Raw genomic sequence first — 17,931 nt, 5'->3', positions numbered from 1 at the left:
AGAAGCCCAAAGTAGAGTTAAAGGAAAGATGTACAGTACAGAGTATGTTAAACCATAAATTAGTAAATCTAATTGTATTTCTATATGCCTGTAAGTGCATAGAAAATGTCAGGGAAGATTAACAAAAAATTGTGATGTGAAACCGGGGGAAAGACAGTCTTACTTTTCACTTTGTATTATTCTGTCCCATTTAAGTTTTTATATGGCGATACACTGTTATTACGAACAAGTTTAATTTTTGTAAATGAGAGTATTATTCTTTGTGTAGCAGGAGAACAGATATAAAATAAACAAGGGACCATGAAATGTGGAAGGAAAACAGGCGGTAAGTGTTAAGAGATTTAAAAGGCAGAATAATTCTGGGTGATGATGACGTATATATTGAAGGGAGTATCTTACATTGTGCTTAGTTTAGTTTAACTGATGTCTTAAAAATGTACTGAGAACATTCCAAACATAATTTCAAAGGTCAAAAGAGAAAGGCTAGCGCCCCAAAACCCAACAGGGGAGCCCAAGTAGTGCTGTACTTGTTCAGAGGCTATATGTATAATATGTACGAATCATGTCTGAAAAGGGGGGAAGGAAAAGAGGAGCTGCTGGGGCCACTTTTCATGACTTTCTGGTCCCTCTGAAGGTAAGGCAGGGGGTCAGAGTACTATCCTTACCATTTGTAAGACTGGTATTAATGTGCGTTAAGACAAACTTATCCATGACATATTGTGAGGAGGATCCTTCCAAACTGTTGAGTTTAAAAAATTATTTCCAGGGGCGCCTGGGTGGCTCAGTGGGTTAAAGCCTTTGCCTTGGGCTCAGGTCATGATCCCAGGGTCCTGGGATCCAGCCCCGCATCGGGCTCTCTGCTCAGCAAGGAGCCTGCCTCCTCTCCTCTCTCTGTCTACTTGTGATCTCTGTCTGTCAAATAAATAAATAAAATCTTAAAAAAAAAATTATTTCCAGAGGTAAAAGAGAAATGAAATCCTCCTTAGCCATGACAGTTATCTCAGGTTTTTCCGTAAGAAAAAAATAAGGAAAAAAAGACAAGACAAGACAAAATAAAGGAACAAAAGAGAAAGCAGCAACTAAATAACTTCTATGTAACAGTGAATACAAACCTTATATGGCGAAGGTTCAATTCTTTCCCCGAATAATACCTGACCAAGATTTTCAGATGGGCGTTTTCCTTCTGATGCTTGGCAAAAATCAAACCTGGGGGGGAGGTGGGGAGAGTATTTAAGCTTGTATACATAAAAGGAAACAATGAAGAGTCAAACTCCTAGCCAATCTAGAGGGCAGATTAAGCACTGATCATTCCAGTAGCTCTAGTCAATGAATGAGAAATATAGTTACACTCCAAGCTCCATGTACATTTCCCCAAAACCAAAAAAAAAAAAAAAAAAAAAAAAAAAAATTAAGAAAATTAGGCCCAAGAATACTTTGATGTCTATCTTTTTGAAGATGTAAATTATAGAGTTTTAAAAACTGATACATTATTTTTGTTCCTTTCAATAACAAAATTATTTACAGTATCATTTCAAGTGAATTTCGCTAACTTATCTCCTTTTGTTGTAACTTCCTAATCCAAAGTGTTACATAATAATGACATTTCAGGAAGATGTGCCGAAGTTGCCTGGGTTTCTGCCTCATCCCCATACACTGGCCAACACATCCCACCATGGGAAGCATCGCAAGACAGACCCTAGAGAACACGAAATTGTGGAGAAGCCATCTTCAGTCAGCTGCAAGCTTCTCTGTAATTCCCTAGTATTATTAGCCAGATTTTAATAAAGTTTTCTTTAAATATTACAGCCAAATTTCAGCTTTGCTATAGAAGATTAAAGGATAGTTTTGTGTTCATTTTAGAATGGTATGGGAGTACTTGGGACCCATGCAGTAATGGATACAGACGAGATTCCCAAGAGAAAGATGAATCTCACATAATAAAAAACTATTGCTGGGAAACGCTCAAATGAAGACTTTCCATGTACTGGCTGTAAGAGATCACTGAGTTTTCCCAAGAATATCCACAAAGATTTAAGGAGATACACTTATTTAACAAAACAAAAGAAATAAAAACTGGAACATTTAAGTTTCTAATCGTTACTTAATGGATGGTCCATCCATTCATGAATGTTATACTCTCTTCTTACAGATGTTTAGCCGATGGATTCTTACAGCATTGTCTTACTTTTTGGTGTGTGCTTTTCTCTACAGTAAACACCTATTTTCTTTTGAAATTTCTAGATACCACAGAAATTTAGAAGCCAACTAAAATTTAAGAACTATGCTTTATACTCAAATGGTATATGGCAGTCAAAGCATATTTATGCAGCATTTTTTATAGTTTCAAAAAATGAAAATAATCAAACATTCATAGACAAAGACTTAGTGAAACAAATCATACACGACTCTATATAATCTCTACAAAGAAATAATAAACAGGGGCACCTCGCTGGCTCAGCTGGTAGAGCCTGTGACTCTTGGTCTCTCCTCAGGGTAATGAGTTCAAGCCACACTGGGTGACAGCTTACTTTAAGAAAAACAAAAAAGAAAGAAAACAAAAAAGAGGGGCACCTGGGTAGCGCAGCTGGTTAACTGTCTGACTCTTGATTTTGGCACAGGTCATGGTCTCAGTGTTGTGGGATCGAGCCCCAAGTCAGGCTCTGCGCTCAGCCCAAAGTCTGCTTGGGACTCTCTCTCCTTCTCCCTCTGCCCCTCATGCTCATGCTCCTGCTCATGCTCTCTCTAAAAGAAATAAATCAATCTTAAAAAAAAGAAAGAAAGAATAAACAGCTACAAAAAGGACTAAGATAACTGTAGCTGTGTATTAACATGGAAAGATGCCTATAATAGATTCAGTGAGAAAAAGATGCAAAACCACTTTTTGTTTAAAACAAAAATGTATAGATGTGGTTACATACATTAGAATATGCAGAGAAAAAAATGTGGAGGAGCAGAAAACAAAGGAATTGTTTCTGGGGATTATGTGGGATATAAGAATTTTGTTTGCAACTGTGTGGGGTTTTTTATAATTAAAAAATGTAAAGAAAACACAATGCCTTTTTGTCCTTTCAGATAAAAAACGAAATCCATTGTTTTAGTTGATGCTTCTATTGTACTGAAAAAGATCATATTTCACATTTTAACTCTACCTTGGAAATAAAGACTATCCCTTAAAAAACGTTTTCAGGCCCTGTACATACTTAAAATACGTATGAATTCGTCTGTAACTGTAAAGAAAATAAATTGTTCAAAGTACAAAATTCTGAGGAGTCAATACAATTTTATATAAAAACTAAGCTGAGAAACTTACGCCGTATACTCATAAGGAAGAACAGATTCCACTGAATCAAGCCTGTTCACGAATAGTTCTATTTCAGCCTGAAAATGAAGAAACACAGAATTAGAATGTAAACAGAGATCAAAACTTAAGTCATGCTTAGAACTGAAAAAGAATTTGACATGTTTGAAATGTAGAATTTTATAATATTTAAACATTTCTCCTAAAATCCATTCACTGAGTAGACTTATATGCAATTAAATTACAACAAAATATTTTTAATAGTTGCAGTAATTGCTTTAAAGATTTATTTATTTGAGAGAGAAGAGAGAGAGAGAGGAGGAGAGCATGTGCGAGCGGGGAAGGAACAGAAGGACAGGCTCTTGAAGCAGACTCCTCACGGAGTGCCAAGCCCCAGGCAGGGCTCATCTCACAACCCACGGGATCATTACCTGAGCTGAAACCAAGATTCAGAAACAACTGACTGAGCCACCCAGGAGCCCCTCTTTTGTTTCCCCCCAATTTTTATTTATTCATTTATTTACTTATTTATTATTTTTGGAGAGAGAGAAAGAAAAGTATATGAGGATTGCATGAGTTAACATTTATCAAGAACTTCAGTGACTAAAACAAGAAGTGCTAATATATTTATTAAATGAATAAAGGCAAATGAATTTAATGATGTTCAGAATAGGTAATGCCTAAACTACACTGCTCATCTGCTAAAATAAATCCTCACCCAATATTGCTGATATACAGTGTAAGATAAGACACTAGCCTCTATATACAGCAGTAAGAACAGTACAATCCCTAAAACTGTAAGCAAATGAAATTACTCAATGCCAATACTATCTCAAACATATACAAAAATTAAACTGTGTCTCCTTATATATCATATTCTTTGTCATGAGTTATTTTAGCTAAAAAGATAATGGGACACAACATTTAGGCATTACAGAATCCTTGAATAATAAACACAAATATAAGTAACTGTTGTAGAGGCAAAATTCCCAGTTTATGGCTTACTCTGCCAAAATAATTTTCACTAATTATAAGGGGTCAACACTATTATGAACACACTTCAGAATCTAAACCCCCTATTTAATATATCTTCTTGAAGACTGAAGGGTCCCTAAAAAGCTAATCCAGTTCACATCTCTAGATTTCTTTCTAGGAAGGAACACAGCTACTATATTCTATGGAACTTTCTAGGTTTTGAGTTTCAAAATCTCTAAGTGCCACATTTTCATCACAGAAGTTAAATCCCTTGTGCCACAATTAAGCCTACCTTCCTCTCAACCTCAAAGTGATCAAGAACAAAGACTTTTTTTTAAAGATTTGATTTATTTATTTGACACACAGAGAGAGATCACAAGTCGGGAGAGAGGTAGGCAGAGAGAGAGGGGGGAAGCAGGCTCCCTGCTGAGCAGAGAACCGGATGCGGGACTCGATCCCAGGACCCTGAGATCATGACCTGAGCCAAAGGCAGAGGCTTAACCCACTAAGCCACCCAGGCGCCCCAAGAAAAAAGACTTTGAAGCTAGGTTGCCTGAGTTCAAATCCTGACTATGACATTTACTAGCTGTGTGATCCTAAGTAAGTTTCTTCACGCAGTTTTTCCTTTGTAGAATGGAATAATAACGCCTGCTTTGAGTGGTTTTGAGAAGATTCAAGAGCAGTGCTTGGTACAAAGCACTAAGTATTTACTGTTATGCAGCAATGATGGACATATTCTTATCTGCACTGTCAAATACCCACGTGGCCATGTGTCATTTAAGATGTGGTTAAAGCTAGGGGCTCTGGGGTGACTCAGTCAGCTCAGTGTCCAACTCTTGATTTCGGCTCAAGCCATGATCTCAGGGTTCTGGGATCAAGCCCTATGTGGGGCTCCACGCTCAGTAGAGAGTCTGTTTCTCCCTCTCTCTCTCTCTGATCCTCCCCCTACTCAACTTTCCCTCTCTCCTTTAATATCAAATTCCCATTAAATTTACCTTATCTGTCCACTTTTCCTAATCTGGTGAAGTAGCTTCACATTTTACTCCTAACAACAAAGGTGTTAACAAGCATATGTTTTAGCCTTGCTTTGTGATCTAGAAGGATGTCTATATCATCAGGGGCTGCCCACAAATTTTTTCAAAACAGCCAACTCCAAAGAACAATTCTTGCGAATCTTTCACCTAAAAACAAAATTAATTTTTACACACAACACATAAATAAGTAGGGAACACAACTTCAGTCTGGAGGCAGCATAGCACCAGATTGCTCAGTTCGTTTCAAATCCTAAATTTACTCTTAATAAATATGTGCTTTTGGTCAAGTAGCAATTTTGAATGTGAGAAATATATGAGGTGATAATAAAACAGTTAAGAATCTAGAGGCTGGTCTATAGTTGGTACACAACAACTATAAGGTAAACGATTAAATAAACACTGCTACTATTACTATTTCAGAGAAAACAGACATTCCGGAATCTGAGTATTTATCAGCGTAAGGATAACCTTGAGGGCCCCCCCCACTCCCATAAAAGGACATTAAGACAACAAACAGTCTTCTGATCTATTGTTTATGCCTATTCATTACTCTTTTCTAGCTATTAGTCTAGGGAAGAGGAAGATGGTAATTATCAAGCACAATTCTCATAATAACCTTATGAGCTAGGGATTCTTGCTCTAAGACAAGGAAGTAAGTTCAAAAGCTAGACTTCTAACTCAAAAAAAAAAAAAAAAAAAAAAGCGAGGAAACTCAAGTGCCACTACCATCGCTTTCAGTATCTGCTGCTCTCAGTCCTCTACTTCTCTTCCTTCTTGTTTCTTCTGTCATTTTTCCACACTTACTTTTTACAAAAAAGTCAGTCCATCAAAAATATCACCACTAAGTTATGGACCTATTTCTACTATTCGGTGAACTAATCAAAACACACCTTGGATATTCAATTCATCCTGACTATTTTTGTAGCACTTTTTCATTCCTCCTTTAAATTGTGAAAATCTGAAAATTTAAGAATTATTGTCTCACAACATGCTAAGGAATGCAAATTACAACTAACGATATCTTTAACAAAGAAAAGAACAATTTACAATGTATTTGTAAATAGTAAATATGCTACATTTATAATACTCTATATTTTAAATATCAACTCTTATACTGAAACAAGGAAATTTCAATGATATTTTAAGAATGAGATCCTTGTAAGGACACCTGAGTGGCTCTGTTAAGCGTCTGACTCTTGGTTTCAGCTCAGGTCATGATCCCAGGGTTGTGTGATTGTGAAGCCTGCTTGAGATTCTCTCTCCCTCTCCTGCACCTCCTCCACTCACTTGCGCACACGTTCGCGGGCACGCTCTCATTCATACATACATACATACATACATACATACATACATACATACATAAATAACTGCTTTAAAGAACAAGATCCTTGTAATATGGCAGTAGAGAAAATGTTGAAAATTGGAAGGAGAAAGGAAAGGAGACCACTAGTGAGTTTATGTGGTTTAATGAAAGGCAAAAGTATGCTACATCATGACATTCATCCCTAAAAATATAAACACATACGCAGATAAAGCATATAGGAAAAATATAATCAATTGTTGGCTCTAGAGGTCTAGATGGATATATAGGTGATCATTATACTATTCCGTCAACTTTACTGAATTTTGAAGACCATCATAATTAAAAGTTGGAAAAAGAAAGGGCTTTAAAAAACAACAGAAGCCAAATCAAAGCAATACGAAATAAAGACAAAAGAGTAAAATTTAGTGTGGAAAGCTGTTCTAGAGTAGGAAAAGTAACTTCAAAATAAGTATTAAGTAGGAGGAAACAATATGCAATGTACATGAAAACTGAAAAACATTCCCAAAGAACAAAAAATCCTGAACAACCATGAGAAAATCATTCACTCAACACATTTATTTAATGGCCACAATACTAGACATTATGAAGTGATATAATAATACAAAAGACATGAACACTTGCCTTTGAAGAATTTCTAATCCAGATGGAGAGACAAGACATACATTCAAGAAAGTAAAAGAAGAAAGTGACAAAGCTATTTATAAGTTCTTGGGTAGTTACTAAATCCCAAGGGATTTAGGTTTTTTTTTTTTTTTTTTATAATTAAAATAGCAACGTGCTGTAAAAGGACATATTTGTTTTTATGGTCACTTTCCACCAAATATCTTTATTTCCCATCCTAAAATTAATTAAGTACATCTCCTTCTGGAAATCTGCCTTAAATAGAGTCAGCCAACTCCAAAATATCACTGACATAACTAAAAAGAGCTTTAAAGGTTACTTACTTCACATTCCTGCTTTCAAAGTGTCCCAAACTGAGTTATTACAAGCATGGAAAATTGTTAGCAACATTAAGCTTTTTAAGGAAGTTACAGATAAATCCTAAAGCAAGACTGGAAATTCTAAAGCAAGATTTACACAAAGGAAGACTAATTAAATCCCACCCTAAGAAAATTTTTTTATGGAAATGGTTTATTTAATTTAGAGTGTTATGGTCTCCCTTCTAAATCCTTCTCCTCCCAGATGTACAACTTTTTTTCTGGTCCTAACCTACCCATTCTACATCTGATCCCAGCTTTGGTCACAGCTACACTTTGTTTTACTGCTTTAAGCCATGTGTACCATGCCACAGGGCTGCATTTTCCCCCTATTTCCTTGTTCCTTTGTTTTTGCTTTTATTCCACTTTACCTGCCATCACATTGGTTCCAACCACAACCACAACTGGTTTTCGAGGTAGAAAGAAACAGAGAAGAAATGTGACTCTGAACAAGAATCAAAGCAAGTGACAGAAGGCTCTGAGATACTAAGGCACAGCCATAGAAAAGGAAAACTATGGACATTTCAACTGCTTAATATACTGGAGAAGTCTACTGTGGGAAAAATTCCGAAGAAGGAAATCTTAACTCAGACACAATAAAACAATCCCAACGGAAATGCTGGGAACTCATAAATGGATGCTCATGAACTCTAAGTTATCTGACCAGCAATGCCCAGAAGCTGATCTCCAGGATACTTAGGTTCTTCCTTCTATCCCCATCTCAATGAAAAACAAAATTTCAACTTCAGATTGTATCAAAGAAAGGAATAAATATAAAATCTGACTACTTATTGGGGAAGGTATGTGCTATGGTGAGTGCTGTGAATTGTGTAAGACTGAGGATTCACAGCGCTGCACCCCTGAAGCAAGTAATACATTATATGTTAATAAAAAAAAATCTGACTACTTAAAAATCGGTTACAAAGGTTAAAACTGTACCAATTGTGGACGTGAAGGATCACCAGCAGCCAGGGACCTCCAGGGTGAGGCAGAAGAGGCAGAGAGTATGCACAACGGAAGACACAGCAGTACCCCAATGGGGTATGACAAGCTCAGCCTTCAGAATCAGGCACTCTGGAACCTGCATCTCTGCGTCACCACTTACCGGTACACACACTTGAGAGAGTGACTACGTCTCATTCAGCTTCAGTTTCCCAAGTGACACATAACAGGATTGTTCTGAGGCTTAGCTAAGGCACCCACAAGGTACATAAACTGCAGTCTTATTATCATTATTAGCACAGGAGATAAATAGGTTTGAAAGTTGAGAATAAGGGCAAAGAAAATATATTTAAAAAGGTTCCTCCAAAGCCTTTCATCCATACTCAGTTAATTTTAATGGCAACAGAGGAAGACCTTGTAACCTAATAGAGCACATGTGAAGTAACTATGATTCACTACGACACTTACTAAGCGGACAATTGATTTAAAAAGTACAAAGATGAGTAAGAATTAAGAGCTTCAAGAACTGGACTCTAAGGCCCACAGAGCACAGACCAGTCTCTAGAATTTATGTGTGGGAGGCATAAAGCACATGTCCATGGCTCTGTTTCAGATGTTCAAAAATACACCTTTGGAAGGGCTTCCATTTGTGGACAGCCAACAGCAGCAGGACAGTATTTTATCCATATTGACCTTGCTTGCTTTCCCAATCCTAACTCTCAGATCCACTATCATGAACAATCTCAGTTTTAAAATAATTTTATTCAAAAAATTTCATTTCTGAAAGCGAACTTTCTAAGCTCCACGTACTTTTTTTCACAGCAAAATAAAACAATTGTTGGAATGTAAATTTATCATCGTTAAAGTCATTCCAATGCCAAATTTCATATTTGAAACATTATCAGTAACCCACACACACTGATTAGTTTCCAGAAGCTAAGACTCAATCTCTTATTCCAGAGAAAACTCTGGTAATGTGAAACTAAACACCACTTAAGTAAATATATCTCTTCTATCAATAAGTTCAAATGTAATTGTATTTTTGTACATATTTCAAAATCTTCACACTATATCTATGGTCAAATTAAAACAAGTAAAATACACTGTTCAAAGCAGTATTTAGAAATGGGTTTTCTTAAATTTTACTTTTTCCATATTTAGAGGCAACTGCTCCCAAAATAACAGACACATAATTTATTAAACATTTCTAAACATAATTACCAAGAAAGAACATTTAAAAGTACTACTTTGGTAATACTGTCACTATAATGGATGACATGATACTATACCTAAAGCCTTATGGACTCCACCAAAATACTATTAGAAATAATAAATGAATTCAGTAAAGTTGCAGGACACAATATACAGAAATCTGTCACTTTTCTATTCACTAATAACGAAGTAGCAGAAAGAAAATTAAGAAAACAATGCCATTTACAAATTATACCCCAAAGAATAAAATACCTAGAAATAATCCTAACAAAGGATGTGAAAGACTTACACTCTGAACACTATGGAGCACTGATAAAAGAAACCGAAGAGGACACAAACAAATGGTAGTGATATATCATGCTCATGGATTAGAAGAATATTGTTAAAAAGTCCATATCACCTAAAGCAACCTAGAGATTCAACGTAACACCTACCAAAAAACCATTAGTAATTTTTACAGAACTAGAACAAAAAAACCTTAAATTCATATGGAACCACAAAAGACCCTGAAGAGCCAAAGTAATCTGGAGAAAGCACAAAGCTGAAGGATTCAACAATCCCAGATTTCAAGATATACTACAAAGCTATAGTAATCAAAACAATATGATCCTGGGACAAAAACAGACACACAGATCAATGCAATAGGATGGAGACCTCAGAAATTAACCCACACCTATATGGTGAATTAATCTACAACAAAGGAGGCAGGAATTTACAACGGGGAAAAGACAGTCTCTTTAATAAATGGTGCTTGTAAGACTGGACCACTTTCTTGTACCATACATAAAAAGAAACTCAAAATAGATTAAAGATTTAAATGTGAGACCTGAAACCACAAAACTAGAAGAAAACACAGGCAGTGATCTCTCTGACATCAGCCTTAGCAATATATTTACGGTTATGTTTCCTCAGGCAAGGGAAACAAAAGCAAAAAAAACCTAATGGGACTACACTGAACTAAAAAACTTCTGCACAGCAAAAGAAACCATCAACGAAATGAAAAGAAAACCTACTGAATGGGAGAAGACAGATCCGATAAAGGGTTAATATCCAAAATAAATAAAGACTCATAGGGTGTATGGGTGGCTCAGTCATTAATCGTCTGCCTTCGGCTGAAGTGATGATCCCAGGGTCCTGGATCGATTCCCCCATCAAGCTCCCTGCTCAGCAGGGAGTGTGCTTCTCCCTGTCTAACCCCCCATCGCCCCGGCTCACGCTTGCACTTGCTCTTTCCTTATTTTAAAAAGAAAAAAGGACATCATACAATGTAATACTAAAAAACAAAATAACCCCATTAAAAAATGGCCAAAGGACCTGAATAGACGTTTTTCCAAAGATATCCAGATGGCCAACAGACACACAAAAAGATGCTCCACATCACTCCGCATCAGGGAAATGCAATCAAAACCACAATGAGATACCACCTCACACCTGTTGGAATGGCTAAAATCAAGAAGACAAGAAACAAGTGTTGGCAAGGATGTGGAGAAAAAGGAACCCTTGTGCACTGTTGTGGGAATATAAACTGGTGCAGCCACTGTGGAAAACACGAGAGAGGTTCCTCCAAAAATGAAAATACCATACAATCCAGTAATTTCACTACTGGGCATTTACCCAAAGAAAATGAAAATGCTAATTTGAAAATACATATGCACTCTATGTTTATTGTAGCATTATTTACAATAGCCAAGATATGGAAGCAACCTAAGTGTCCACTGACAGATGGACAAAGAAAATGTGGTAAACACACGCGCACACACACAAACAGAAATACTACTCAGCCATAAGAGTAAGAGCTTGCCATCTGCAACACTACAGATGAACCTAGAGTGTATGATACTAAGAGGGTAAGTGAAGTCAGACAAAGATAAACATTGCATGATTTCATTCATTATGTGTAATCTAAAAAGCAAAACAAAGGAATAAACAACAACAAAAAGAGCAGAAACAGATCCATAAATAAAAAAAAAAAACCAAATTGGTGGTTGCCAGAGGGGAAAGGGATATGGTGTTGGACAAAATGGATGAAGGGGAGTGGAAGGCACAGGCTTTCAGTTATGGAATGAATAAGTTACAGGGATGAAAAGTACAGCATAGAGAACATAGTCAATACCATTGTAATAGTGTTGTGTGAGAGTTGTAAAGTTGTCCAATTACTATGTTGCACACCTAAAACTAATGTAACATTGTGTGTCAACTATACAATTTTTTAAAAAGTATGATTCTGATTAAGTTTCCTTTTTATTAAAAAATTGTTATACATTCATTTAAACATTTTTTTTTAACTTATTTATTTGTCAGAGAGAGAGAGGGAGAGAGAATGAGCACAGGCAGACAGAATGGCAGGCAGAGGCAGAGGGAGAAGCAGGCTCCCCGCCGAGCAAGGAGCCCGATGTGGGACTCGATCCCAGGACGCTGGGATCATGACCTGAGCCGAAGTCAGCTGCTTAACCAACTGAGCCACCCAGGAGTCCCTCATTTAAACATTTTTTTAAACACCAGGGGTGTATCTTGTCATTTTTCCTTACTGGACAGGAAAGAATTTTTTTTTTTTTTAAGGTTTCATTTTATTTATTTGACAGAGAGAGACAGCGAGGAGAGGGAACACAAGCAGGGGGAGTGGGAGGGGGAGAAGCAGGCTTCCCACTGAGCAGGGAGTCTGATGCAGGTTTGATCCCAGGACCCCGGGATCAGGACCTGAGCCGAAGGCAGACGCTTAACGACTGAGCCACCCAGGTGCCCCCATAAAGAAATTCTTAATCTTTCATCCAAGAACACAATCTATACACCAAACAGTAAAAAAGTGGCGGATGTTCTGGAGAGTTTAGTTGTTAGATCTGAATTCATGTTGACAAGCCAACAATTAATTGAAAGTTAAAGGCAGCAACGGTAACGCACCAATCAGCTATTCGCCACCACGATGCCACTCAGCACACTGCAGACCAGTCTAAAGCTAACAGCATTCAGCCGCTAACTGAAACGATCAAAACTCTTTTTTTTTTTAAAGATTTTTTATTTATTTATTAGACAGAGATCACAGGTAGGCAGAGAGGCAGGCAGAGAGAAAGAGAGAGAGAGAGAAGCAGGCTCTCTGCTGAGCAGAGAGCCCGATGTGGGGCTCGATCCCAGGACCCTGGGATCATGACCTGAGCCAAAGGCAGAGGCTTTAACCCACTGAGCCACCCAGGCGCCCCACGATCAAAACTCTTATAAGGTAGATCAGAACTGCACATTTTACTCTGTGAAGATCTATTAACTTCTAATCAGGGCTTTATTCTATTTATTGCAGTCAACATACTGTCCCTTGATTTTAAGGAAGTTAAATGGATTCTAGAGGAAAACACCACCACAGTTCAATCCTTTTATTACTATGGTTTCAAAAACTAATAACACAAGATAGATAACAGAAAAAAATTAAAAGAGAAACCTTAATAGCAACAAAAATAATAAACTGTTAATGTTTTCCATACCACCACATAGCTATTAAAACAATAAAAATTATAAAATACTGTGGAGACACAGGGTATCATATAGCTTAAGGCATTATAAATCAAGCCTAGCTTTTTTTTCCCCCCAAACCTATCTTTTTTGAAAGAAGCTTGGCAATATTAAATAGAGCTATAAAACTGCTTCTTGCCTCCGACCTAGCAATTTTATATTTGGGAATATGTAAGTAATTCCTGCTAAATACATTCTAGCAAAATTATTCATAACAGAAAAAAACTGGGACCAATCTCAATGCTTATAGGCAAGAAACTGCCTATATGCAGTTAAACAAACCACAGTACAGTAATAGAATACTATATGGCCAATAAAAACCAGTGAGAATGTGCACTACGTTGATATTCAAATCATGTGCCTGTAGTGATATTAAGTTTAAGAAAAAAAGGAACCCACAAAACACAGTCACAGTATTTACAAAGGCTAATAAATATCATAAATCAGAAGTTAGAGCAATATAAATAGTATTTTATGTTTAATGGACTCCTATTTCTCTGCCAATAATTTGGACATAAAATAATTTGGAGAGGAGAAAATGACCAAATCCTCAGGGTTCTTTTGATTGTCTTTCAATAATATACATAGTGAGCTAAATGCAGGACACTGTACATGTAATGCTTACATTATAAAAATTATACTGCTGACGACATACTTGTTTTATCTCTATACTAATGTTTTATAATATCACAACTGACAAATATTGTGCTTCTTCGCTAATAAATGCAAAAAACACTTTTCAAGGGGAGTAAATAATAAGCAAATAGGATTATCCCTATCTTACAGATGGAAAAACTGATGGAAACAGTATCAGTATCCTACCCAATTCATCCAACTCCTGATTTCCTATGCTAACAGTAGCTTCTGGAAATTTTTCCCATTCATAACATTTTATTTTTCATTATTTAGTTTAAAAATAATTCCCTTCAGCTCTTCTGAACAGTATATACATGACTGTCCTCCTTAAATACGAAGTATGAGGAAAAAATTAACACCCTGACTGAAGTAATGAAAATTTGAACTATTTACTACTGTTTTTCTTCTCTTGAGAGGCAACAAGATACACTAAAGTTTACTTTAAATTTTCTATCCCAGTTAGTCAAATTGTAGGAAAAAAATGCTAAAGGTACACCTTTCTGCTCTTCTAGGAGTTGTTTCCATTGACCAAGAGGTGAGAGCAGCTAATAACAAAGATGAAATCCAAACATTTCAGAAAAAAACGTTTTGCCTTGCTGTTTTATCTCTATAGCTTTGAAAATTAAAAATCCCAAAGGACTCCCCCAAATTAACCATAAGTTAACTTAAAAGTAGCTACTTAAAGGCCCTGTTGAGAAACCAAAAATCATCTAAGAGGCGGATCACCTCTTTGGAAAACATTCATTTTTCCAAAGTCCATTCCAAATGTTACTTCCTTTCTGCAGCTTTCCCCTAAAGACTTCAATCCACAGATGTTTCCTCATTTGTGTTTTAAAGCACTTTGGACATACATCTTTTATAACGTATCAGATTTCAGTAATCTGTTCATAAGCTTATGTCCTTTACTTTGAGGTCCCTAGAAGACGGGGATACATTTTTTTGTCTCTAAGGCACCAGGAATACAATACAAGGTTGTCGTTAAATTTAAATTTAAAGACAAAACACTAGGTTTTAAAGGTTGGTTACTAAAATATTTAACAGAAAAACCAGTGTGCTTTCAAGATCAGCTCTCTCTTCCACTTGTAAGCACTATATATTCTTTCAATCATATCTCTCAAAGAGTGAAAGCTTCTTGCATTGCAGGGTACGAGAGTTACAGCATGCAAGTGGTAACTGCTGACTTGAGTAAACCTTAAAGATCCTTAGACATTTTGAGAGATCCAAGATTTTAAAACAAACTGTAAAATGCTATGAAAAATTTAATAGCTTATTTAATGCTCTAAAATAAGCCTGTAATTCATAGCTACAGTAAAGCTAGCAGTAATAAAATAAACACCAGCCTTTAAAAATAAATCAAACTTAGTAAATAAACCTATTTATAGACTGTAAAAGTTTGCCGAACGATTATTTGAATTGTTAAAATTATTAATGGTTTCAAAGAGATCCTTACGCCCCAATGCTAAGTGTTAGCAACTTAAAATAATTACGTAAATCATGATGCTCTGTATCGAATAACCTAAAAGCAAGTGACTTATGACTCTTAACTAGCAGTTAAACTGAAAACCTTGCGTGTGAAGATTATAAGAGACCAGTTTTCAAAATGTGCCCTAGGAAGAAAACGCGTTTCTCCTGTCATCTGCTCTTTTTCAGTGTTTAAAACACTCTCTGAAAAACTAACCGGTGGGATCTTGTGCATTTTTTGCATGTTAAAAAAAAAAATCTTAACTTAAAAGATAGAAATTAACGGTCTCAACTATTACAGCAATTTTTCTTTCTTTCTTTTTTTTTTTTTAACCAATGCAGTTTATGCGGTTCTGGCTGTTGTAATTCACAAATAAGGAACGAACTGCTAAGCCTTAAGCTAAAATACCAATGTCCTAGAAAGAAACAAGCTCTCAAAACCAACCAGGAGTTCCAAGAAAGTAGAATAAGACGGGAAGCAATTAAATAAAAAGTAACTGGAAGACCTGGTCGTCCACTTCTCGGAGTGCGTGACATAGGGCTGTGAGCGAACATGCACCCGTGGAATGCTTGCTGACCTGCATGCACCCAACTCCAACAGAGCGCCATACATACAAAGTCCCTGTTTCCAGGCAAACTAAATACAGCTGCTCGTGCTACCCGGACCTCTAGACGGGAGGCGAGCCTGAAGCCCACCGAGTCCCGCAGAATCTACCCTCAAAGGCCGTTCCAGAACCTCCGACTCACGGCCGGGCCGAACCCAAGCACTTCTCGGGACACCAGACCTACCCCAGCTACGCCCCCTTCCTCTCGGACCTCAGCTCCCTGGGTAAGCGGAGGCTCCCCTTCGGTTAGAGCACTCAAGGTCCGCCAGGCCTCACCCACCTTACACTCGTCACTCTTTTTTTCTTCTTCGCAGAAGTTGACGGGCGCCAGGCCGGGGAGGTAGAAGGCGGAGCCCGGACGCGGGCCTGGGGCCGCCTCCAGCAGGAGCAGCACCAGCAGCAGCGGCCCCGGCCACCGAGGTTGCGACAACGCCGGCAGCCTCGCGCTCATGACTGCTGTTTCGGGGAAAGGGCAGCCGAGCCGAAGGGCTGAAGAGGGAAGGAGGGACGGGGAGCCTTGGAGACGACTACAAGACCGCGGCAGCTGAGGAAGGACGGCTCAGCCACCGACAGTTCCGGTTGCGCTAGGAGACACCGCGGGTCCCGCAACAGAAACCGAAGCGGAGCTCGACAGAGCATGCGCAAAGCCGCCTGCACATGCTCAGTGAGAGGGGCCGCTAGCCCCGGGGAGGAGTTTCCGGGAGGGAGCGTGGAGGAAATCCACTCTCCAGGTTTTCAGCCGGCCGACTAGGTGGTTCCCTGCTTCCGCGTTCGCGGTCGGGTTCCAAATTCGATTTAGAGTTCCCTGAGGGCGTCGGGGAGCATCCCACCGCCAGGCTGGCGCCCTCAGCTTGTCTCTTTGGTTCAGGTTTCCATAACAACCGTGAGGTTTCCTCCCCACACTGCCCGCAGCACTTCGACCCTTGTTACAGAGTTGGTGTTCCACAAAGTACCTGCTGATGGAAGCGGCGTCGGCGACGGGAAGTTCGGGAGACACCTGGTTGGGATCAGGATACGGAAAAAAAGGGGAAAGAACTAGCCAGAAAGTATCAAATACTCAGGTGTTTTCACGGATGGGTTCCAAGTATTGGATACCATGGGACATTCTTGAGCGACACGGTGATTGCACAGAATAAACAAGATCTCTTTGAGGATGAGTGAAAGTGGGGTGGGGAGAAAAGCGGGAGTAGGCAAGCGGAAATATAATGTTGACATTTCTTTGCAAAGGAAGACAGGCAAGGGTTCAGTGACGAAAGCAGTTCTCGTGAAATACCAATCTGGTATGGTCCCCTTTGAGCACGTTTCTGCCACTTTCCTTATTGAAATGACGCGATGACCGTGTTTGTACGTGCACTTAGGCATTTGTATTTGTGTTAGTGTGAATGAATTTCCTGAGTGCTTTTCAAGGAGTAACTTGCTTTTGATGGCATAAAGTCAATTCAGTGGAGCTTTAGAAAGAATACTTTGTAAGAATGCATCCACTTGGACTATACAGCAAGGAATCAAAACCTGGGAGTACTTCCTGCTCAAGAATGGGCAAATTTGCTAAACGAGTAATTAAGGAAAGTGGAGCCCCATGCAATTCTATCTAAATTCTTGTGGGTTTGCACGTTTCCTCCCCTGGAGTTTACAACGCTAATTGAATTTTCAAAGGGATCTATGACTCTACAAAAAAGGTTTAAGAACCACTCTTCCGTACTGTGGAGTAATCAGAACAATGAAGGATAAAATACTTGCAACTACTATCTAGTTAATATGACCTCGAGCAAATTAATCAATCAAGTCCGCGGTAGTAGAACTGGAAAGAAGAGGGAGGGGAAAGAATGTCCGTCTTCTTAAGGTTGTGAAAATTTAAAAAAAAAAAAAAAAAAAAAAAGTATGTTAAGTGCTCAGCACACTGCTTGGCACAGAGAAATCGCAGCATTTTTACAACAAAAGCCAAGCTAGAAAGGGCATGTGTGTGGCCATT

At 38.1% G+C, this 17,931-nt stretch overlaps 1 protein-coding gene across 1 annotated transcript in view; it reads right to left on the bottom strand.

Annotated features, from left to right (window-relative positions):
- LOC111147053 (transmembrane 9 superfamily member 2) overlaps positions 1-16,619 on the bottom strand; it is a 59,215-nt gene extending 42,596 nt beyond the window's left edge. Inside the window, exons 1-3 of the mRNA XM_022502920.1 lie at positions 16,243-16,619; positions 3,311-3,378; positions 1,113-1,206 (exon numbers count right to left, since the gene is read on the bottom strand). Coding sequence (XP_022358628.1) covers positions 1,113-1,206; positions 3,311-3,378; positions 16,243-16,413 — 333 coding nt within the window. The 5' untranslated portion in view covers positions 16,414-16,619. The remainder of the gene's footprint in view (positions 1-1,112; positions 1,207-3,310; positions 3,379-16,242) is intronic.
- Between the last annotated feature and the right edge of the window lie 1,312 nt (positions 16,620-17,931).

The sequence above is a fragment of the Enhydra lutris genome, unplaced genomic scaffold, assembly GCF_002288905.1.
Source record: "Enhydra lutris kenyoni isolate GAN:26980312 unplaced genomic scaffold, ASM228890v2 scaffoldscaffold15, whole genome shotgun sequence".
Taxonomy (NCBI): domain Eukaryota; kingdom Metazoa; phylum Chordata; class Mammalia; order Carnivora; family Mustelidae; genus Enhydra; species Enhydra lutris.
This window is presented reverse-complemented; position numbering and strand designations above follow the sequence as displayed.